We start from the raw sequence: 25,973 nt of genomic DNA, 5'->3' as shown, positions 1-25,973 counted from the left end.
CTTCTGCTGCTACAGACTCTTTGAAACCATGATGGTTGAGTGGAAGGCCCTTCAAGCCTCACTGAGTTTCTAAAAACATACTATATAATCCACAGGTTTTCAAAGTGAAGGCCGTGGCCTGGTGCCACCGGGGGGCATTATTGTCTTTTTCCCCAAAAACATTTTCAAATATATCAGATCTACAAGCTCACAATCCATCGTGATGCAAGCCATTTCGCGAAAGGGAGGCTGCTATAGCTATTTGAGGGTGCTTGGCATGCAAAAGCAATGGGAAACCCCTGATATAATCAACCGCTGACCACAAAATAATATCTTAACACTGGAATGCAGCATTAGGTACGAGCACTGAACTTATTAAAGCCACCTGTAAGTGCAGTTTTATTTTTAGATTTGCTTGCTTTGAACTACAACATTTAAAGCCAAAAACTCTGTCCTTTTAAACAAAACATATTGTTGTTTGCATTCCTCACTGGAATAGAGTGCGGTCAGCCAAATATTCATTGCAAAACACATTTGTATAATAAATGTGTCTTGTTGTCATTCTGTAGAGTTATTTATTTATCCAAAGCACTTTCACATTCACCTAGAGGTGCGCCGATAGATCGTCCATCGATTGGTGATCGGACGATTTTCACTCCAAATGACTCGATCGGTCATCTGCAATTTACCCGATCTGGAGAAACCAATATTTTATATCATTTATTTTAAGAGGTATAAAAGCCAATCAGATATATATATATATATATATAATATTGTTTTGCATCTTTGTGACAGGCCTAAACATTCCCCCCTTCCTCACCACACACACACACACACACACACACACACACACACACACACACACACACACACACAGGAAGTTTTGACGTGGGTTTTGACATAATAATTTTGTAAATATAAAATGTTTCCCCCTACGCACAAGATTGGCAACAATACCGGCTGATCGTTAGAAAAACAATCGGTGATCAGGATCGGTCCCGAAAAACCTGATCGGAGCACCTCTATTCACCCATACACATTGACTGCAGTCTGCAGTGGAAACCATGCAAGGCACCAACCCACTCATCTAGAACAGTTAGGGGTTCAGTGTCTTGCTCAAGAATACTTTGACACTAACACAGGGGAAGCCATGGATCAAACCAGGATACTTATAAATGAAGCATTTTGTATGAATGTGGTCACTAGTATCATCACTAGCATTTTCAGTTCAAGTCTAATTTATGCTTTGGGTAAGAAGTGTTGCAATATCTTCACATTTTTTGCCGATAGATACAATTTAGGCTTTAACCACTTTCATCATTTTCCCCTGAAACTAACAACACACACTGATAATAGCAGCACTAATGTGAGGCGTTCTGATCGTCTATTTTCGCATATCTTTGTACAAGGAAGCGGTTAGCGTCCACAGACGGTATACCAGTGTGTACCAGGCCTACTATGGCTATATAGGCTCCAAACTAACATCTGATAAGCCCCGTTTTCCTGAGTTTAGTACTATTCCTAGACAGGAGAGATTGTAATCTACATCATGTCATCCCCTCCCACTGTCTTCAGCATTGAGGAATCTATGAGAGCGTCATACAGAATATATAAAAAACCCCTGTAGCTAAATCAGATCCCCCCCCCCCCACCATCAAAAGTAAGTAAGTAAGTACTTTATATTTATATAGCACTTCTCACAGAGAAAACTCACAAAGTGCTTTATATACAGAGAACAAAAGCAGAAATAAAACAAGGACGTTCATACAAAACAGAAAGAGGTCTATACAAAAAAACAATCAGACATCCGGAAATGCCTGAGTAAAAAGTAGTGTTTTAAGTTTGTTCTTAAAGATGTCCAGAGAGGCTGCGGATCTCAAGACCTGTGGAAGAGCATTCCACAGAGTGGGCGCTACAAATTGAAAGGCTAGATCACCTTTTGTCCTACGATTTGTCTTTGGGACTGTTAATAGACCCTGATCGGCCGACCTTAAGGCCCTCTCTGGTACATGACATGAGACAAGGTCAGTGAGATAATTTGGGGCCTGACCATGTAGAGCTCTATAGGTGAGCACTAGGACTTTGAAATGAACTCTGAAACTAAAGTCATATGTTGACTGTCAGCTGTATGATCCAAAAACACCACATTTATGGAACATTATGTTCCTGGTGATGTCGAGGAATTCCTTTACACCCACTCCCACAATTTTCTCCCTCACCTCCCTGATTTTTTATTTTTTTTAATAAGTCTCATGGGCCTAAAGCAGAGCTTTCTGTTTTATGTCACAATGGCGTTTAGCTCAATTCCCTAAAACGATGTTATTCGGGGCAAATGAAATTCAACACCGTCTCAAACTCTCAGGAGTTTAATTAAAAGTATTGTACCGGTTCAATTTATTTTAAAGTATTGCACAGGTTGCATTACTCTGAATCTAAACTTAGTAAAATGTACCCAATAGTCTCCCCTATGTGTGATAGATGTGGAATTGCAGAGGGTTCTCTGTCATATAATTTCTGGCAGTGTCCAGTAATAACCCATTCCTGGGGAAATATATTTAATTGGTTCTCCAGACAACTGGGAAAGGATATTCAACCAGATTGCTGTTTAACAATATTTGGTTGCTCTGATGAGACAAGGGCCCTTCCTTCCCACCAAAGACAGATCCTTAAGGCAGGTATGGTTGCTGCAAAAAAAAAGATGGCTCGACGATATGCTCTCCATTGCTAAGCTAATACAAATTCGTCATGACGGACAGAACAAACAAGCTAAGTTCCAAACAAGAAATGATAACATTGTGATATTTGTCAGGTGAAAGAAGCGCTGTCTCCGTTGTGTTCTCCCAATATTAGTATGATTATTATTGTAGTAACGTGTATGTTTGTGTGTCACAATCTTGCGCTTCGCGGCCATTTTTCCAGGCCTGATAATCACAGACGAGTTTGCAAAGCAGTGCTTCGAACGCTGATGTCATGTTGTCCTATTTAACTTTCAATGTGATATATCCATGCCGATCGTGTTTATGTTTACAACTCAATATGCCGGCGGAAGTGCCTTCTTGCTCTCTGCTGCCTCCAGGTGGGCAGGGTGTCCTCGACGCAAAGTACACAACGCAAGCAATATGGTTGCGTTGGCTCAGGATCAGATCTCAACCCGACGGAACGAGACAGATGACGTAACTGACACGACGCAAGGGAGAAAATGATCTCACCCTCCGTTGCGTATGTATTCTTGCGTCGATTACGTTCGACTCTGCAAGGCACTTTAGTCTGCGTGGCTGCCAGGGATACTGTATATGAGAGGCCGCTTTTCCACCCCCATTGACAGAAGCAGCCAATCACGAGGTTGTTGCCAGTGTTGCCAGAAATAAGCTAACCAACCTCCAAAAACCAGGCAAGCAACTGTGGGGGAAAAGAAACAATCCAAGTTTTGCTGGAAATAAGCAGACTTGGCAACCCTGAAGTCGACTAGGTTGTGACTGGTCGCGTACATTTCACATAGGTTTCACCTGACAAAAATGTGGATGCCATTTCTTGCAGTACTTGACAATAATTGAGTGTAATATACTCAATTATTGTCAAGTACATATTAACATATTATGTTCTGTATATCAGGCTGCTATGGTGCGACCGTGCATCTTTCACTATTGGAACTATCCCTGCTCTCCCATACGTCCCCTTGTTTTAGTTTAGTTTCCTGTCTGCGTATGTAATGTATATAATAGCCTCAAATAATTTCAATCATTAGACAAAACAACAAAAGCAGAGGGTAAGCCACAATATTTTACAAAATATATTGTGAGATTAAATTATGCAACAGCCATAAAGCAAAGAACGAATTATATCAAAACCGGGCCAGCATACATTACTACTAGATCCAATCATTTCCAATCCTGTCCAAGAAGGAATATGGAAATGCAGTTAATACGAAGCAGAACGTAAGCATACAGTAGGTGGAATAATGGTGCTTATGCTGAAAATGACAGCCGTATGTTGATACAGGTAAACGCAATTATATTTTCTTAAAGAGTCTTAACTTATTCATGCCGCCCTCTTGACTTTTTCTATAGGGTTTTGTTCAGTGGAACTTGTTTCCTGTCCAGAGATGCTGTTTTTGGCACGATCCCGCAGATGGGAGTGATTTCTGGCAGACCACACACCATTTTAAAAGGGTGGATGGCGTTTATTTTTATGAGGAGGCCATCAAATACCTTTCGAATAGGTCAAGATAATTGCACAAATTAGGTTAGCTATACATTCAACGTTCCATTCTGCCTTTTCTCTTCCACTCTGCCCTGTTTTGAAAGGAATAAATGCATATAAATATATATGAAGGTCTATGACTGTGATCCGTTCCATGGCCAGACCTTGGGGGGAGGAGATGTTTGGTTCATAGTGAGGTGCTATAGGTGCAGCCGTGCAGGTAGACATGTGCAAGGCTGTAACTCAAATCAAACAGGATGTCATTAAGACTCTGCCATGAAATATGGCACATATGTTGCACACACGTGACTCTGTGTGTGCATGTGTGTGTGCATGCGTGTGTGCAGAGAGGGGGGCACAACAGCAAACAACATGGCAGGAGTAAGACCTGCTTCCTGTCCTGTCCTGTCCTGCAATGGTGCAGCTGTTGATTCAGCTGGATGTGTGTGTGTGTGTGTGTGTGTGTGTGTGTGTGTGTGTGTGTGCGCGCGCGCGCAGTGTTCTGCACTGAGTTGAGAGATGGCCTGTGAAGAAAAGGCAGAAATGGGAGCTGCACAATAAGCCATGTCCATCCCCATGGGATTTCAACTCCCACCACGAGCCCTGTGGTTGTGGGGTGTTGTAGACCGCTCTACCTTAAGGCAGAGCTAACCGTATGCATAGTGCTGAGAGGGAGTAACCTGCATTACAAGGTCACCTGCACAAAAACATCCTACTGTTTAAACACATCAGGATACTCTGCATGGACATGAGGAACTGATTTAGAGTACATGCAGCCAATAAACTTTAAACCGACATATCTGTTTGAGTTCTGTTGTGATAGCACTATATTTATCCAATCTTTCACGGAATTTGCTGCTTTCTCCTCCCTCTCGGCTCTCACTGTCTTTAATTCTCTGGTAAACCAAACAAACGACCATGGCAGTTTTAAGGTTCCATCTCCGCTCCATCACTGGGACAGATTGTACATGATAATTCAGGGTTAACTAATGAAGCAGTTTCTTTGTCTGGGCTGAGATCTGAGCACATTGGCACGCGTATATCACGCCTGGCATTATTTACAGAACCACAACCCTGGGGAAGGAGTAATGGATGGTTGGGGCGATTGAAGGGTGCTGGCTCTGGACGCAAAAGCATCCGTCACCTCAAAGTCTTTCCAAAGCTTCTCTGTGATCTGCTCTACAATGTCTCTTTTCAGATCATCACAGGCTCACGGCACAATGGTGCATGCCATGCTATGACACTCCAACAGTTACACCTGTAACTAATACTTAGTTGCACGTGGGTGTGTCATGTACAGAACATAGCTGATTTAGTGTACAAGCTCACATTGAGCATATGGAATGGTTTTTTCCAGTGTATGTCTGCATGACACCCATGGCGTGCACAACATGTAACTCAGGCTAAATAAACTAGATAAACTACATTAGCCTGGCATGGTCAGACTAATATCACTAAGATATTAGTCTGGACCTTCGGTGTGGAGGATTTATTTCCGAGGGCCGGTTACAAACAGATTCACTTTGGAGAGGTCACCCACAAATCTGAAGTGAAATTCAACTACAGTCCTCCACTCTACAAACTTAGCTATCAAAGGGTTGCGAAATGAATTTAAACTGAGGACTGAGGAGTGCCAGACCAATCTCCCCAGGGATGTTTTACTCTGTTCCGTACATTAGCTGCTCAATAGACAGAGAGAAGACAATAAGAAGACAGTGTGTGTGTTGGGGTTGGGGAGAAGGAGGGAGAATGAAAGAGACAAATACAGAGGAAGGAGAGGAACATGTAAGGGAAGAGAGAGATTCTGTGGGCCACAGGGGTTGACATTCGGTTCATTTCTCAGCTGTGGCGTTCTCAGCAATTGTGATCCCACTTTGCCTGATGCTTTTTCAGTGACTAAAGAAAGTGTTTGACAAGGAGGGCGGACTGCCTGCTCTCCATTATAAAAACGTTGCTCTGGACTCAAAGGAAGTCAAACAGACAGTGAGTAAGAGGGTTGATTGACCACAGAGACCAGGCCAGGGAGAGAGTGTAGGGTGGATTGTTTTGTTTTCACTTTCAATAGTCAACTGCTGAACTCCACATCTTTGTCTCTAGAAGCAATAGTGGGCCTACAGTAAAATCTCACTCGTAAAGTCTGAAAGTGTTACGTATGCTTGTGTACAGCTTCACAGATGATCATATATTATTTTGCTTATAAAGTATGTGGGGGTAGGGAAGGATTTGATGTGTGTGTGTGTGTGTGTGTGTGTGTGTGTGTGTGTGTGTGTGTGTGTGTGTGTGTGTGTGTGTGTGTGTGTGTGTGTGTGTGTGTGTGCGCGCGTGTGTGTGTTGGCGGGTTTGAAAGTATAGGAAGGGGACCAACTAAAAGTTTCCACTTTCATCAAGTTCAAGGCACTCACTCTGCACACCTCATCCATTAACTTTTGAAACGATCCTCTCAGATCCTGATGTCAGGGTCTGGGTGTATTTTCCCGTCTTAAACTGGGTGTGTATGGCGATCATGCTATCAGAGGGCAGCCATACAGAGTTAACCAGACGGAAATTCTACAATAAAAACATGACTTCAGCGCAACGCTTCCCAGGCTGCCAAGCATAACAGCTGCACTCTAATGTATAATTATTGCCAATTTAACCTCTAATAAGCACCATCCTTACAAAAGAGCTGTGAAAGTATCCAATTCGGAGGCTTTAAAAACATCACTAGCCAAAGCAAAGCACCAGTGCTGACTACACTCGTACACTGTCAGCTGACTTTGTTGAGTGAGCTCGTCAGTGAATATCTTAAGCTTTAAACACCACTGTTTTCCCCAAACCAAAGCAAGAGGCCGAGACCAAACACTTCCAGAGTTCATGTTTAAAATCCCGTCGAGTGGAATTTGATGGCGCCTGGTTTGCATTTCTGGGTTTTGTGAGCACGACTTCAGGGAGACGGGGACAGTTAAATTGCCTCTCTCTTTGACATTTTAACTCAGCTTCCTGACCTCCAAACAGAAAATAGAGACGGAAAATAGACAAAGGGAGAAGGCTAAAACAAACCACTGTCCATCATTCATTTCATTATAGTCCATTAACAGACTATAGAGGGAGTTCAAGCAAGCTTATTCAGGAAACCAGATTTTTAACAGGAGCCAGTGAGCTCAGACACAAGGGCGTTTACCTTCACGTAATTATCAGCACACCTATGTAATAACTGGCATCAAAGTTCAATTATGTCTCACGGAAAAAATGATCTCCATCACATGACACAAAAGAAAAAAGATAACCACATCTACGTTGTACATATGCATGAGTCTACACTACATCTGTGCCAACAAAAAAAATGCAGATTATGGTACGATTTTGCGCACGCACACGCACACACACACACTCACACACACACTCACACACACACACACACACTTTCAAAAGCGTTATCTTGTATTAATGTTACTTTTTAATGAACATTAATTCACTTCATTCACCGTAAACGGCGTAAAGGAATGTTATACAAACTAAAAGTGTCCTTGTATTCAAGACAAGACAAGTCAACAATAGAAAGTAATGTTTTGGGTGAACTTCTACTTTAAAAGTACATAACCTCCAATTATATGAACTATTGGCTGTATAAATAGACTTGCACATGTTGTCTTTGCTTGCATCAATCACACAAGATGTTTTAGGAAGAAAAAAAAACAAGATGAGGGGAAAATGCACCACAATGGTCATCAGTTACTGAGCAGCCACACGAGATGTCAAGCCTACTGCTTGATCTTTTTGTGGGCATAAAATCAGTATAATGTACAATTCCTTGATAAATTACGAATATTATATGCTGCTCTGTCTGCCTTAAAGAAAAAATATTCTGGGGAAGAAGAAAACAACCTCAAAGGCCATATCAGAACCAAGGGGCTTGTTACCGCAAAACCAACCTCTTTGCTCTACAGTAGTTTTTGAATGCATCGACCAGCCAATACTCATTATGTGTGCAACAATGACTATTTGGTGAGACAGCGCTTGGCAGATAAAGCCTTCCTGTTCTTTCCCTGGGAAATAAAATACTAAACTTTAATTGTACAGAAGATCTATTCTATGCGATGACTAGCTCAAACAGGCACGGAGGTCAAAAGTGCGTGTGTTCAGGACACAGGAGGTTTTACATCGGTACCATTCCAATACATTTCTCTTACGTTTTAACCCGCAATTATGAACAACTGGAGACGCAGCTGACATCTGCTCCCTTACCACTGTCGGGAGCCAAATTCTCTCCTCGGACATTGGGTTAGAACACCGTTTTCCAAACAGTGACAAACCAGTGGGTCCCATTTTTATGGATCAGTTAATATTGAGAAATAAAATAGAAAGTTTAATAAACAATTCCAGAGAATTTCAGATTTTTTTTTTAGCAGATGCAGATGTACAAGCTCACAACACGTTGCCTTGCGACGCGTTGTGAGCTTGTAGATCTGCTATTTTGGGTTTGGGTCCCGGGCCGGGAAGACTTCTCCAGCAAAAGTCTCCAGCAAAAACGTTTGGGAACCTCCTGGGATAGAACATTACGGCAAAAGTGAATACAAGGCCAGTCGGACAGCAGACTACACACTCACCTTCTGGAAGAAATCCTCGCCGCCATTAACTCGACCCTCAGAGGCAGCTGTAAGAGAGACAGAAAGAAAATGAAAAACAATGTACAGCATAACCACTTTGAGCCGTTCAATGTTAAACACACAGTGTAACAGTAACAAAGCCAAAAATCATGCTCGGGTCCAGGAAGTGTCAGGCCCGTATCTTCACATTATTATGATCTGGTCTTTGTGGATCGCCATTCCTTAGGGTGTTGTGGTTGGCCCAGGCTATTGATATCACTCATTTTTTCAGACTTCAACAAGACCGTTTCGAGTGATTTCTATAATCCCTTTGCTTGGGCTACAGCTTCTATGCAATAAATTGACGGATCCAGTACAAATATTTGAACAGTTTATGGTAGCTGTTAATGGCCGATGGTCAGACCACATTTGGACGTAATTTTCACCTTATTTGAATGCTACTGCACTACTGCAAAAAAAACAAAAAACAGCATCCGTATATATTAATGCCTAATTTACACTTTGTTACACGATGGCATCGCTCGCCAACAAGAACAGATCTGTTCTTTTCAGCAAGCGACACCATCATGAAATGGATTATATAAATTGAGCTTTGGCTAATGGTAGGGCCCACATGAACTCAACAGAGCTACAGCACCAGGCACCTGACATTGAGCAGACTAGTAGGAGGCCTCTGTCCTTTTAAACTAACTTTCCAGGGAAAGAGAGAAAAACATGGAGCTCCCTCATCTGGTATAGTAAGTCGAACAGCGAGCCAACCATCACAGCGAGTCAAGCCTTTGTCTCACCGTCACATCTGCAACTCCTTTGGACTGCGGCAGGCAGCTCTCATGATGTTAAATACATAACTGTGAGTGTGATCCGAGGAGAATTCTAGTGTTCTTTTGGGAGAGCTATAGTGTGCTGGGATGTAATGATGCATTTCAGTCAGTGTACTCAAGATGGATTTAATGCTCTGAGAAAATCTGGGTCAGCAGTGGAGCTGGTATGGCTCTTACTGTCATGAATACTGGTCTCTGTGTAATGACAAGAATGTGATGTTATGATTAGGTGGACCAAAAGCCCTGCTATGTTTCAACTGCAGAGAACAATGCTTTTAATTCAGAATATGTCCAAGACATATCAGCTTTTAGAGTGATTAATGGCCTAGATGAGTTGGGTGGAAACATATTAATGTTGATTGAAATCTATACAAGCATACAGTAGAATGCTACTTTGCGCTACCACTGTAATGAAGGAACACAGATCATTCCTTAAAGAGGTCACAACTCACAAGTGAGCTTGTAGTAGACCCCATAGAGCACCGAAGTCAATATCTGTAGAGGGCGCAAATCCACAGGTTCATGTACTTTTTATTTGCATTGTAATCCTCATAGGGGATTTTTGATCGCCTCATATAAGAACTGTGTTTGAAAAATAAGCATGTCATCCCAGCCGTTTCACTCATATGGATATGAAGAATCAACTGAGAGAACATTGTTACTGCTACCGAATTAGTTAAATTTTCGCTAGAAACAGACTGTATCATATATGAGTGACTGACTGTCGCAAACGATACAGAGACACCTCCCTGACAATAACGGTGTAACGCACTACGCAGAGACAGCTTGTTTATTTTTGGACCACAATGCTTATGTGAAACGATTTTAAGATGACCCCACGTTATTCTCCATAGAGAAATTACTTCCGTGAACCAGGGGATGAGCGAGGGACGTCAGGACTTCGGCGCTATATTTTCTGATCATGGTGTCCTACAGTCTGAGAATGTTCTGTACACATCTGAGGTTGGATAAATAAAGCCCCCCCCATAAATGTATACGTCTGTATAGGAAGAGCCTTATGTTGGCGGTCTTAGGGCACACAGTTCTGTAGGGTATGACAACAATTATGTGACCCCTGGGTGTGAACTGCATTGCTATGACTTTCCCCATCAACATCAACACCACATTTTAAAAGGTTCAAACATAGCAAATTAATGACCACTGCTAAACATGGTTTACTTTTGCAAAACAGACCAGACAGCATGGCCCCTAGTGATGTTGTAATGCCTAGATTGTGCACGTTCAACACATGCTCATGTACAGGCTCCCACGACAAACCAGCCCCTTCCTACTCCACAGCTGTTTCACATGAGGGCCTGCCTTATACCCACGGTAAAGGCCAGTACATTTCACATCATAACACTACAGTCTATGCCAAATAGCCCCCCTCCCTTCCCCCATATCGACAATGGAAATAAATTATTATCTCCATGTGGATCATTGTTGAGAATGGGAGTAGCTGGGGTTGAGCCTTGAGAACGCTGTGTATCTGAACAATGTTTCAACATTTTCCAAGTGTAATACTAGCGTAAACGGCCTCACACTTTGCTTGGACAGCAGAGGAATGACAGAAGAATTCCAGCCTGCTACAGTGCCGTCAGCCTTCCATCATGCTTGTGCTTCTCAATGTGTCGCACATCCTCATTTCGGACAACAGAGCGCTGACATCAACGTGACGTCACCACATACTTTAACACAAACACTCTAAAGTCGTGGGTGGTATTCTGTTGTGCTGCTAAACTCACTTTATGTCAAATCCAGTTTTCACAAGCATATTGCTTTGTAAAGAACCGACGTATGAAAGCAAACAATTTATAACGTCGTGTTCACATGAGAGCTATGCACATTGAATGAAGTAACTGTTGTTTTCTTCCTATGTGTGACACCAAATTACTAACAGAATACTGGACGTGACCCACAATGAAGTGGCTCCAATTTGTGTTCAGGCACACATACAGTGTAAAAACCATTTGGGAATTGACAAGAGTGGACACTGGCCACTGTGGCCAGTCCAAGGTCAGTTTTCCCTGCACCCGGAGCAAGGTCTGAACATTGTGGAATGTGGAGTAACTTACAGTAACACATCTCAGACACTGAACTGAGGTAAGTTATGCAAGTGTTTTCACCACACCTAATCAACGGGGGTCAGAAAATCTTCATTTCTCAAAAGGAGTCACACAAAGTAAAGTTGTGATCAATAGTAAGAAATGAGAAGGAGCAGGTGATAGGAAGTATTAATATCTCGGGTAGGGTTTCAGATCATGTCATCCGTCCAGCAGCATTGAAGTGGAAGGACGGAGAAGGATGGAGAGAACAGTCCCGATTTAAGTGTCTGGTTCCTGGGTGGCCAGGAGTAATAAGGGATTAGGAAGGCACTTGTTACAACTGTTTCCTGTTAAGAACTAAAACAATCACAAACGATGAACGCAGCGATATCCCACTGTCTCGGCTCGCGAAACCTTTCTCTCTTCTCCTCCTCTGTCTTTTCTCATGAATACAGCTGGTTTTTCATTAGAAGCTTTAAGTGTGAGATACCCAAACGAACACAAATGAATCTGGGAACATCCAATGTTATATTAGAATGAATATTGCTCCACTAAAACACACAGACATACAATCTCTTTCTGTCCAACCTCTGTGTTTGTATAAAAAGTAACTCAACAAAACTACATCCCTCAAAGAATGTCCCTCTGCTGCCAGACCTAAATTAGAAACAGACAGGAATAAAGTGCAAAAGAAGTTTGTAAAAATTTAAATGCTAATGTTAAACATCCCACTGAATGCACGAACACAATAGGGCCAAATTATGCCCAGAAAACGGTGTGCCTTTGAAATCTACTCAGCATATAATTCATCAATCTATTATTTGAGCTGTCGTCAGCTTGTAAAGCTCCTGGCTGGCTATATGACGGGGACCTCTCATTATGCACGGAGGGAAAGAAAAACAGTTACTGGACTAGGCATGAAATGATGCAAGACACACAAAATAGAAAACACTCCGCTGTACTTGTAGGATGATGTGTGCCTGCGGAGAGACAGATGAATAGCTACTACATTCGTGACATTTGAGATGGTTTTAAACAGAGCACAAAAACGGAGCAAACACCACCAGCAGGGCAGTAAGTACAACGTTGGCCATAAAAGAAAGAAATAATTTGGCAGACTTTCACATCTTTTCTCAGCTTGTGTCACTACACTGTAATTCTTGAGTGTTCATTTACCACTCCTTAAAGTCAATATACTGTTCTTTCCCTAAACATGGTTCCCTCTTTCACCCCCCCCTACTCCAAATATTACCAAAAATAGCCAATATACAAGCTCACGTGCTACACTGTGAGCTTGTAGATCTGCTGTTTTTGCTGAATGTTCGCCTTATCATAGGGACACTAGGGTTCATGACACATGTTGCTAAATAAGTATAGATCCATTTAAAAAATATATACACTCCAACTTAAATGCTCATTTTGCTGTGTATTTTTTAACTTGAACATCACTTGCCCTTGTTCTAAGTAAGCCTCTATAATTCAGCTAAATGTCAAAATTGTTTTCTAAGAATTAGCAGTTAAGTAGTCTTAAAGTTAGTGTGATATTTGTGCAAACTGTAAAGGTTAAAACTCTATATTTAGATAAATCATTACTATAGAGTATAGACTATAGAGCATTCCAGCTCTAATAATAAACAGAAACTATTAATTTCACCCAATCAGAAGAGAGTACCCATTACAATTTGTCACCTTCAAATATAGTGTTCCGGTAAAAGATTATCCTGACTGGATAGTGGATACATTTGGGGCACGTTCGGAAATAGCTCACTGAATGCAAAGTTAAACTAATAGGCGACTGCGCTCCGTTGCGGTATTTCCAAACGTGCCCATAGTGACATAGTATCCCGACCTGAAAATGCATTTTAGTTTACCAATGAGCTGGAGAGACAGGGAGACCCCTGTTACTGAACAAACTTTCTCTATAATATATCACTTACTGCACCTTTACATACAAATCAACAATACAAGTAAACTAAATTGACAACAGTGGAAAAAAGAACACACAAAAATCACAAATCATGTAATGCGAGCATCTGGGGCTGAGAGGAATCTGTTGCACGGTGCGAGTAAAAACACGAGGATCATGCACTGAGAGAGCAAAACATACTGTTGGCAAATGCCGTGGCGTGGTGTGCAGACCGGCCGTGGGAGAACTAGGGAGGGGGAAGCAGACTGAGGGGGTGGGTTGGTTGGTGGGGTGTACGACACGTACATTATGGCGTCCCGTGAGCTCCGGGGTACATAAGTTACCTGGGAGGACACCAGAGCTCCACTCCTACAAACGCTGCACTAGGTCCAGTTCTCCATGGTGCAACATTCATCAGCCAACCATGACGATATACTACCAAGACCTCACAGCTTCACAATGACTTCCATCTAACTCAAAACAATTGGAATGACGTTATATTTGTTGCACTCTTATTGCAGGGTAATTTCGCTGTTGGTCTCTGATGCTAAAGGTCTTTACACAACAGAAGCATGACGGAAAAACTAATCCAAACAGTCATCTGCAAATATTTCACATTAAATACAGTCATACAAGTTAATGCTTTAATATATTCGCAGTGACAAATAGACCTTGTTTCGGGAAAAATAATGATGTTGCTTACTCTTAAATACTAACACTACTACTATTTTATACTTTGTCATGTGGCCGTGTGTCACTCGCTGACAAGAAGAGAGTTTCAAGTGACAAAAATGCAAGGCTTTAGAATGGCGGCGGTGGAAAATATGTTAGCAAAAAAAGTGCATGGATGGAATGAGCTGCAGGTCATATGAGGACAGCGTAGCGCTCCTTACTTCCTTCCAGCATAGCAGATTGTTAAAGGATCACAGAGGAGTTACAACACGGAGACCTCTTAGCACATATTAGATGTCGCAATCGATACCGTCCGGCGTCCGCAGACATTTCTCGCCGAGATAATGGAAGCGTATAACTTGATGTTGACTTGTGAGTGGTGATCTCTGACGTCTCCATTAATGATATAAAGCAAACACGAGGGACGCAGTTAATCAGATCCACACCCATTAGCATAGCGCTGGATATGCTGCTAAAGGCAATAATTCAGCTGGCCAAAACTCCACCACGGCATGCACTGGAATGACAGCACGTTAGGTTGGAGCTGGAGAGGATGTCTAACACTGGTGGTGGATTAATTGGGCTCTGGTATCCATTATGTTGTGGATAGAGTAAATCTGAGTGGGAGATTCAGTATTGTTGGGGGGGGGGGGGGGGGGGGGTGTAAACAGGCTTGGAGCACTAGGATGATGGCTTCGTTCCATATTTAACCACATTCAGAGAAAAGGAGATACTGGGCCTGATGTGAAACGACAAGACATACAATGATAACAGTAATGGTTTTAACTTCCAACTTGAATGAACTTGAAAAGTAAATGACATCTATCTATAAATGCACCAAATCTATGTGTGTGTGTGTGTGTGTGTGTGTGTGTGTGTGTGTGTGTGTGTGTGTGTGTGTGTGTGTGTGTGTACGTACGTGTGTACGTCTGTAATCAAATTCGATACAAACGTTCCACAATCCACACCCCCACAGGGAGTGCAGTGCCCGGTGTCGAGTCCGTCGGATAGCCGGTCCAGAACCAGGCACAAAAGCCTGTGCCCACGCTCTGGACCTGATCACCCCTATATCTCCATATATGGAGCTGGTCTGTTCTGACGTCACAATGATTGTTCTGACATCTGCATAGACTCCATATTTGTGAACAAATCCATACGAATCATAATGCACTGTTCAGTGGCAAAGCTGCATTATACCAATTTGTGGGCATGCTAGTGTGGTGGTCTACAGTTGGACAAATGGAAAATAGCAATATTTATTATGTACTTCACCAATCACAACATAAGCGCTTCACATTAACAATGTTAGTGTGACTAAGAGATTCACTGAAAGAAATGATTGCTTTATGTGTATATATTATCAGCAACAATCAAATTGTCATTCTTTTGTCATTCACTTTTGTTTTACCAAGATTGTGATCAGTCACATATAGTACAATCTGGGGAGTGGGAACCCATTGACAAAACAAAAGGAAAAACTGCACCCTCTTTTTGTGAGTCAACAGCTGTCTCTAGAGACTACATGCCGTATAGATAATATACAGACAAACTATATTCTATATGACTTGGCCTTCTGCCACATGGTGATCGTAAAAAAGGAATATTTTAGAAAGGCTGGCAAATCACAGTGACCTTTCTGATGTGTGACAGCCTTGGTTATGATTCATGGGACACACATGTGCCAATATCTGTCAATCCCTTCAAACACAACACAATCCATCCGCACCACAACCACCCAAGGATATGGGCAGAGGGTGTCTATGCACATCTGGTACCCCCATGACCTACAGGTATGCCACACAGTCCAAGTATCGAAAAACAAAACAATTCATACCAAAAGGATTCGGATGAATACAGAGGCTTTTTAGAGCATGAAGAACACAGGGAAACCCCAAAGGCACCAGTTAAATCTCTAAATCACGGAGCCTGCTTTGACAAATCCCTGTGGACTAGCAATAATGACAAGGGGACTAAGAGCTGGTGGAGCGCGAAGAAGGTGAGGACTGTAAGTGAAACAAGCATTAAAATGAGCCAATATTCAAACTACTTTTGACTCTCTTGCCAGCGATCAGGATAGGATTCTGAAAGAAATTATGTCTGTTTTCTTAAAGAGAAATAAAGGAGCCATTGTGAATTAATACGAAGACAAATGAGTACTTATGACAGATAATTTGCCAAGAAGCAATATATCACCCGGAAAAGGAAATCACTGTCGGCATATTTCAACTCTGCCTGGACTGGCAAATGGTGTGGCATCTTTTTTCAATCAAAGCCTCTTGTATGCATTTCCAAGTTTCCAAAATCGCAACCCAACCTGCATGCAATTACTGTACGACAGCAAGTTGCCTTAATGTTGGAGCCAAATTTGAGATATATTGTCTGTTTTGGAAGGACTACAACTAGTTTGGAGGAACTACACTTCCTATTAAGTGGAGGGAAAGCAGGATGTTGTCCTCACACCAGCCTCTTTCCCCATGGTGCTTTGCAGAGCTCTGTGGTGCAGCTCTCAGCTGATTCAACACAGAGCTAATGACTCAGCCTCAGTAGTCACATATAAACACTATCTCACACACACACACACACACACCCACACACCCACACACACACACACACACACACACACACACACACACACACACACACGTTGATACTTACCACAGGATTCTATTTGTAAAAAAATAAATAGTGGTGCGGACAAAAATAGTCAAAAGTGTTAAATAGCTCACTATTCTGATAGCAATCATTGTGTACATGTTAAGGCTTCATATCTCTACAGCTACATATCAGAGATTCTACATTTCCCAAAAGGATCTGCACAATCACATATTTCAGTCTGACAAGAAGCAGGCATAAAACTTAAAACGTATCATGTCCTATTCCTCCCTCCACCCAGCAAATCAAACTCTGCTCACCAAATACATGAACACATCCATCACACATGCACATATACAGTACCTACACATATATAGCCCATGTATAGCTGCTCATTTCTGTCTGACATTAAAATAAACAAATAACCAAATGGGCTGCTGATATGCTATCAAAGAAAGTATATCAAGGAAACTCAATATACAAGTAGTAATATCAAGAAATAACGTGATAGACTAGTACTATGACTCAGAATATGACCATGACATATGCTACTATATTAAGTGTGACTTGATATACTACTATGACTCATTCGTAGAATATGGCCACGATAATAATGCTCTTGGGACTGAGACAGTAACGCATTCCGTCTGAACAACAAACTTCAATCTACAAACACCAATATATGTGCATACAAGCCAATGTTCAAAGTCAAACTATTCTATGATCCAGGGATGTGCAGTGGACTGGACACCCAAACTATCTGCAGACTTATTTTTTACCTATTTTATCACCCGATTTTGTAACCCATTTTTCACCCGGTGCCAGTTGCCTAAACTGTGATTCTGGCACTACACTCCCTCTGCCAACCTGGGGAGAGCCCCGAAGTGGGCTCATGCTTCCTTCAATGCATGAGGAGTCAGCAGGCCTTATCTTATCACCTGACAGTGGGGAGTTTCCCCGGTAGGACCAGGACGCATCGTGTGGAAGCAACACTCTATCCCAACATAGCCTGAAGGCAAACAATGCAATTAAACCTTTAAAACCGGGAAAGCAGTTTGAGCACCACCACAGATATAACCACATTTTTTGAGTTGTGGCACACCGAATAGCTTTGTGTGTCCCTTTGTCCGTATGCGAGTTTGGCGTAGGACCTTTGACCCTGCTTTTTAAAGTGGGTCCCCTTGTCGGGGTGCATATGTTGGTTAGACATACTAACAGTCCGACAGGCATTAGTCCGACAACACCGCCATCCCAACATGCGTGGCCGGTTACAACTAACCCATGGCCAGGTTACAACTCACCCGTGTGTGGCAGGTTAAAACTTCAAGGAATCAAATCACAGAGGATAAAATGCCACGCACTTGTGACTGTATATTACAGTAACTGTATATAGTCATGTCACTATGTCAATCTGAGTGTGACTGAATTGTTGTAAACTCTAAACACACACACACACACACACACGTGTGCGCGTAGTCGCACCTACACAATCCGAAACACGTGCCAATCAATTAACGTGATTGGACTCACCAGATTGCACTACTCCATCCCACTGAGGAGAAAAATTAATGACAGACAGAGAAGGGAGTGCAGAGGTTTACTCTATAATCTTCCTGATACAGTATGTTTCTTTAATAAGAAACTTTTTGACCAAACATTTGGTCAGAATTACTACAGCTCTTGAACTCATTGATTTCTGTATTGAGTTTGGCTTGAGACATTTCCTCATGCGATGAGACTGCAATACGAGCAAACATCTCTGAATTCCATAGTCTTTTGTTTCTAATATTTGTTGCCATACAATACAACTACAACACTAAGTCAAATTCCTTGCAATGTACAAATATAGCATAGATTAGTTGAAATATTACACAGTGCTCTAAACATTCAATAAATAGATGGACACAAATAGATACCAATATGCAAATCCAGGCAAATGCATGCATACACACCCATACAATAATGACAAATTGTAGACCAAATATCTAACACAGATGTTTGGATAGCAAAGCAGTCCAAAAGATTGGCACGCTCAACTCACAAGACAAGACTTAGATTAATTACGGATGCATATTCTTAAATGCATAATAAAAAAAGGGAACATCCGCTCTCACGATATAAATTTACATTCTTTCAATGCAGCAGTCAAACACTGCTGCTATGTATTAAAAGAAGGATGTACATGTATGTCTTCACTGCAGATGTTCCCTTGTTTATTATGGATAGCAAACAACAAACTGGGCCTCAAAGGTCATACACACTATCTTAAACTGTTCTCACCCCCCCAAAAAACCTGGTGCACACAGAAGGGATGTGTCTGATGAGTGCCTGGCAGAGGTTACATTTGAGATCAAAATGAAAACAAGCTTCAGTCTGCCATTTGCATCCTGGCAAAAGGCTTCAGTCACCAAAGAGTAACACATAACTGCTTCTGCGAGACTACAATGATATCTAATCACTATGGAAGGATTTGGGAAGTTGGAGCGACAGTGGCTGTCCACTTAGTGTATCAGAACTTCCAGATTGTTGGCCTACTGACCTGTAACATCATACCTGTCTCTCATGTACCTCTGCTAATCTTTGCAATGTGTTTAAGATCTTGATATTCTATTTCCATTTGTACCCCATCTCATGGAGCTGTTGCTTGTGTAACTACCCATGTCCCCCTCGCCATATTTCAATGTCTACATGGACAACAATAACATTCTATTTAACCAAAGTGAAAATAAGTAGCAATATAAATCTTACGTTGATTTTAAGGGGGACATTCCATTAACACTTGATTGAACTCGACTCGAGGGTTACACAAAATCAACACCTGTCTTCATGTTTCTTTCCACAGCATAATTTGTCCTCCAAAATGGCTTCTCATCTCGACGCCTGCAGGGTTTCCAGGCAACTATGATATCAAGTAAATAAACAGCATCCCAGATGTTGCTGTCCAGCAGACAAAGACAAAAACACGGCAGAGACGAGTCACTAGACTCACTCACCATGAGTTCAAAAGGACGAGACAGCCCCTTAGACTAGAGAATTAACTCATCCCCAAGTCAAGCAAAGTACAATACTTAACTCAAAGTAATTAACCACTTTCTACATGGCATCCTTGTTTTGAGCATGTCATTATAGGCGAAGATTTTCACAAATGTTCAGAAATGTACACAAATAGAGAAATAGCTAATCTCAAAGCTTTCAACGCCACATTGCCTTGTGAGCTTGTAGACTTCCTTGTAGATTTCCAGACAAAGCATGAAATGTGTCTTACGGTAAGTAGTTAACTATAACTGTTTGAATGTGTCCATACGGTATACGCCACCACTGTACAGTTCTTAAAAGATATAGGTTTTACACATTGCTAAACCAGAATTGGGATACTTGGGTAGTGTGTATTTTCTGTCAAATTATAAACTGTGGAAATCATAGCAGGAATGATTATTACATAGAAGAAAGGCTTAAGTATGGTTCAGAAAAGGCATTACACAATGGCAGTACATTCTTGGTACCTGGTAGTGGTATCTACTGTGTGAGAGAGATCCCAGGGTTTAGGGCAGGGGTGCCCAAAAGGTAGATCACAAAGGCTGTGCAGGTAGACCACATCACATGCTCCTAAAACATGTATAATTGAACTATAAAAATACTTTGTTTTCAAGAGTGTTGGTCACAAACGTTTGTTTGTTTGTCATGTTTATTTCGAATATGCCAATAAAACAGAAACAATTCCTTGCATTTCGCATCACAAAGAAAAACTATTAAATATATTTAAAACATAGCAAGAAGAAATAAAAGGACAAATAAAAAAAGACAAAAGAAAGAAATCTAAGCATATGCGAGGAGTGAGAAAAAGTAAGTAGCATTAAATACACAAATACAGGGCCGGCACCCTGGGATGTGTTCCTGTGGGTCTGGAAGTTTCAGGGACCCCCCGGGGACACCCACACGGAGTTGCACCACTTACTTCACATGGGTGTGATTTTTAACTATTTTCAGCAATGGGAAAATATTTTGGGGGGTAGATCTTGTTGAACTGATCATTTTGAAAGTAGCTCTCAAGCCAAAAAAGTGTGGGCACCCCTGGTTTAGGGAGTCACTCTTACTGCACATGCGCTGTAAGCACCGATCAGCGCTATTATTCATTTTGTGTATTCATCAGTGATTCAGTCCTGGTACTGTATATATTCATTATAAACCTTTCCCCCAGGAGAATTCCTTCGACTGACACGTCTAATACTCTAATAGTCTTTTTTTAAGATGAAGAAAAAAAGATTACACACAAGCACTCATGGGAAATGCACATAATTCAATTAGGGTCCTTTTTTTTTACCGCCGTCAGGCCCTCTCAGCCCAAACTAAATAAGATGAGGTTTCCTTTTTATTTTTTCTGTTCTCCTTCTACTGTATCTAAGTGGAGAATATTCAAGCAATGGTCGGGCCGCGGTCCAAGGGGGGTATTCTAATAAAAAAAAGCATTTTCTCCAATCAGGACAAGTGGAGAAAAGGCAGATTGTACTGGACGTTGAATGAGAAGAGAGAACAACAAACCGAAAACCGTGGCCCTCCAAAGATAAACACTCAAAGCTCTTGAGGGAGCGGGAAGGGCTGGCAAGTGTGTGTGTGGAGTGTGAGCACATGCACATGCGACTGAACTGTATGTGTATGCACGTATGAGTGGCGAGTGTGCCCATGTGCGGGAGAGAAGGGGGGGGGGGGTGCCCCCCTAAGAAAATTCTAAAATAGCAACCGCAAACCAGACAGAATGTAAATCTGCACTTTGAAAACGACCGAAGAAAAGAGCTTTGAGGGAAATAGAAAAACAGGTATTCATTTCAGCCCATTTACAGTTCCAGAAGCAAGAGAAATTGGTCAGAGCATTGCAGCTCATTGAAATATGACTCCAGGTTTTATTTTCTTGAGTAATGAATCACAGGTTTTTCCAACGACCAGAGCTCAATTATATTAGAGCTCCTGAAAGCTTCATCATGCCCAGGATGAAGGAATTCAATGTGTAAGCAAAAGTCAAATAGAGCTGTTTAATTGTATCAGCATGTTTCAGTAGAACCTGGACGAAAGGAAAGGGGAGGGGCTAATCTACGAGTGTAAATCCAGCGAATGCAACTGAATTCGACATGGAAATTGACCAAAGATTAGAGTGGCACACGACCGACAAAAGGCCACATAACTTGTATTTTCTGAATGTTACAGTATACTGAAATAGATATGGGTACAGTATAAATTAAAAGAAAGCTTTTCCCCACAAAGCAACTGGATTTGTAGGCCAGAGCAGAGACTCTGTCCAGCACAAGAATATCTTGTTGGAACAGATCTCCTCTATAAAAATAAGCACAGAATCTGTAGACCCAAGGCAAAATTTGTAATCTAAATTCCACTGGTTGCAGTGGCTTCATAGCCTACTGTGCTGGACTTTGTCTTGATCGTTTCAACAGGCAGGTGTTTGCTAAACTAAATTATGTAATACATTAACACAGAGAAGATCCAACAAAATTCATTTAGCTCACACATTTCACAGCAGCTTGCCGTACATCTTAACTCCATTTATAACTCAACACAATAAATGCTGGTTCCATTAACTGGCAACTATCACAAGGTACTAAGGTAGCTAATGGTTTTTACATTTAGCTCACAACTTAAGGCACCGAAAGATGTATGACAGGTAGGCAGTAGTCTAATGATTAGCCCACCCACCCCATAAAAGAGCAATTACCAAAGTATGGTCAAATTTAGGGTAGCTAAATAACATTGAAAGAAATTATTTAGTGTTGCATGAATTCCATCACCATAATGTTGACAAAAGCATTAATGTAACAACTTTTGAAAATGTCTAATAATGCAAACAAAAACTTTAAACATTAACAATGGAGGCAAGGCCTCCTCTGGTGGTGGTTCTATGCACAAAAGGCATAGGTCAAAGCCAGAACAGTTAAATTGGCATGTTGTGTGTGCTGCACTTAGCAGCTAATACACCCCATTGAAACACCATTGTACACATCTGCTCCACTCATTTTTACAATCGCTGGAAGATGCATATCATAGTGACTGCCTGCATGACTGCTTGACCTAAATTTACCGTTTGACGACCCCAGTTAGTGGTGGGTAGGGTGGGGAAAACAGCCTGTTGCAATTCAGGAAATTGTAGTTGGTAATCATTTTCCTTTAGTATGTTTGCAATGTAATTGTTCTGCCCTGGCCTAAATTCACAGACACTGTTATGTGCGATTTTCTTGCCACGTTGCCATTGTTAGGGGAATCAAGCATTCGACCATTTTCCGTCTGCTAATAACAAGTCTTGTTGGGTTAGTGGTACTAGTAGACTCTCGGGTCAGGATAGGCCAAGGATGAAGGGAAACTCCAACTGCTACGGAGTGGATCTGCTGGACGTCTGAACAACAGAGCAGTGTTCTACCACGGCATAGGGAGTGAGAGAAGGGGGAGAAGAAGGAGAAGGAGAGCGAGAAAGCCTGCAGCACATTCCCCACAAGACACTCACTTCCTGTCTGAGGGTCTTACTCAGCACCCAAGAGGAAGAGGAGGAAAAAGGAGGTTGGGGCCCTCACACATGCTCTTACACTCCCTTTCATCATATGCTATCTGCAGGTATGCTGTATCTGAGGGTTGCACGCACAGGTGTCATTTGGGTTCCCATCTCCATAGGATGGCAATTGCCACCCCCTAGTGTTCCCATTTAACCTCAAATAAAAAGTATTTAACGCATGACTTAACTGAATCCTTTTTTGCAGATTTATCTGATTTTAGATCAACACTGCCACTAAGTGCATCTCAATCAACGGCCATCCTACATTTGACATTGATGTGACGCGCAAATGACATGACATGTGTTCCTATTTTGGACGAACATTTAAGAAAGGAAAAAACTCCCACACACGCCCTCCTACACACCCGTCACCTTTAGGTGTGCAAGAGACTTGCTTCTTATTGAACAATGAACATTAAAAAATAATCATACATCTTATATTTGTTACTTTTCAAACTTAGCAAAAATAGCAGATCCGGCAGCTCCAAACACGTTACGACGCATTGTGAGCTTGTAGATCTTTTTTTAAAGATTTTTAAATTTTACCTATGAAATAGGAATTAAGTGGTCACGTTTTTCTTTTCCCTTTCTGAAATGAGTGCATTTAATTTGAAACACTCATTTCGGACTGCCTCACAAATAAGGTAATCTGAAGTTGAAATTGTTGGCCTCCAAATCAAATTGTGGATGTGAAAATGTCTTGCAGCACAAATCCTGAGCAAAAGAAGCTCCCTACCAACTTTTTGGTCAAACACTGAAATAATATGGTGGCACCCTAATGTGCCACCATGTCTCTGCTTTGTTACTCTTCAATTTTTCTCACCAGTATGTTTTATCTCTGCTTATGCTCAGACTTATGGTCCAACATTTATGAATGCCCCCAATACCTGGGGCAAATGAAAGAAATTACACAGGAATACAACCAATAGCAATTTAGCAAGCTATCATGCGAGGAGAGGACACTGCTTCAACATCGCCATAATCATTTCCAATTAAAGTGTGCACCTGTATGTCTGTAATGTATGAGCAGCACACTGCAGAGATTAATTGGTTTGACCTAGTTTACGGGACCATCAATTTAGTCCAAAGTGTGCTTTTTGAGGAAAACGTATTGCATGCAGGCAGATAGGTACAGATAGTTTGTTTAGGATAAAATACTTGACTTAATGACATGTTTCCTGCTTTCAGACTTCTGAATTACCAGCCAGTGTTTTATTAAACACATCTATCTGTTTTGGTTTAGCTTGTGCGGGCTTCTACATTAATACATAAATGTCACTCCGCTGATAATATCAGGGGCCACATGCACAAATCTGCATTGTTATGCCCAAACCGCACAAATGCAACTCGTTGCAACTCCTTTCAACAAAACAGTTTTAAGGACATGTCACACCAATGCAACTCCTTGCAACTGCCATTGGGGATAATGTTTTAATGCAACTACACCGTTTGGTTGCAAGGAGTTGCATGGCGAATCATATGGTGCCGTTTGGGGCCATTAGGCAAAATAAATTCTGTTGTGTTTGACATCAGTGTTATGTTTGTGATGTCCAGTCTCCATATGGGCATGTTGACTTGTTTGTGACGTCTAGCTTTGTACAGTTACGGATATTGAGTGGTCTAGCATCGTCTATTTGACTGAAAACACTGGTACTCTATATTGAAAATGCTTACGCCTAAATAACACCTCTGTGAAAGTTGCTTTTTGCCAGCTGCCTTGGTGAACTAGTTTTTTCTGGTACAGTACAAAGCTAGCCAATAATGGTCTGTGGTATTGAAACAGGAAAATAAATCACTTAAATGAAAAAAAGAAAAAAGATTCACTTAACCTAATTGTAGGTTATTGCAGCAGTTAGTCAGCAAACATGTTGTTGGGAAATACTGTATACTCACACAGGCCCACCAGGAGGCTGCACAAATTGTCTAAATGTATTCTGTGAACAGGGACACCTTTGACCAAAGGTTTAGCCACTCCAAATCAACCCTTATAAAATACGTAATGTGTGCTTAAAATCCATGGAAACCTCTCTCTCTCCCTCTCTCTCTCTCTCTCCCTCTCTCTCTCTCTCCCTCCCTCTCTCTCCCCCACATCAGCCTCAATCTCAAGTTATTTTACTGTGCAGTGTACTTATGTGTACACTGCATAGTAAAATAACTTCCAGGCTCTTTCAGGCTTTCTTGCATGAGCCAAGGTCTCCAAGCCGTAGAATTAAGAATTCTATTCTACTGTGCCAACAATACAACAGTAAACTTAGCACAATGTCAGGGCTGCACAATTTTGTTGTCACCTTATAAACATTGATCTAAGCTTAAAAGCCTTGATTTCACTTGTAGTGAATACTAGTGATTGTAAAGGCATCTAATCACCTAATCAAATAATTTCCATTCTCCTCTGATGCAAACAATGCCAGAGAACTGGGAGGGAAATCATGTCTGATCCAAACAAGATTTTGAGTGGAACTTCCTTCTGATGCGGTGAAGTACTAAAGAGTCACACATGACATCTATTATAGTCACCATTTGCTTTTGTAAACTTTACAGCTCATGTTCTCTCCGATCTCTATAATCCCAACAAGTAAAAAAAAAAAAAAAAAAAAGAACACAGTTCAAACTTTTGCAGGAAAG

General features: G+C 41.5%; 1 protein-coding gene across 4 annotated transcripts in view; it reads right to left on the bottom strand.

Annotated features, from left to right (window-relative positions):
• Nucleotides 1–25,973, bottom strand: part of bicc1a (BicC family RNA binding protein 1a) — an 82,553-nt gene that overhangs the window by 52,661 nt on the left and 3,919 nt on the right. For all 4 annotated transcript variants that reach the window (XM_080781299.1, XM_080781301.1, XM_080781300.1 and 1 more), the window contains exon 2: nucleotides 8,766–8,812. In XM_080781299.1, the coding sequence (XP_080637425.1) occupies nucleotides 8,766–8,812 (47 nt within the window). The remainder of the gene's footprint in view (nucleotides 1–8,765; nucleotides 8,813–25,973) is intronic.

Source organism: Protomyctophum bolini (assembly GCF_963924005.1).
Source record: "Protomyctophum bolini genome assembly, chromosome: 14".
In the NCBI taxonomy this organism is placed as follows: domain Eukaryota; kingdom Metazoa; phylum Chordata; class Actinopteri; order Myctophiformes; family Myctophidae; genus Protomyctophum; species Protomyctophum bolini.
This window is presented reverse-complemented; position numbering and strand designations above follow the sequence as displayed.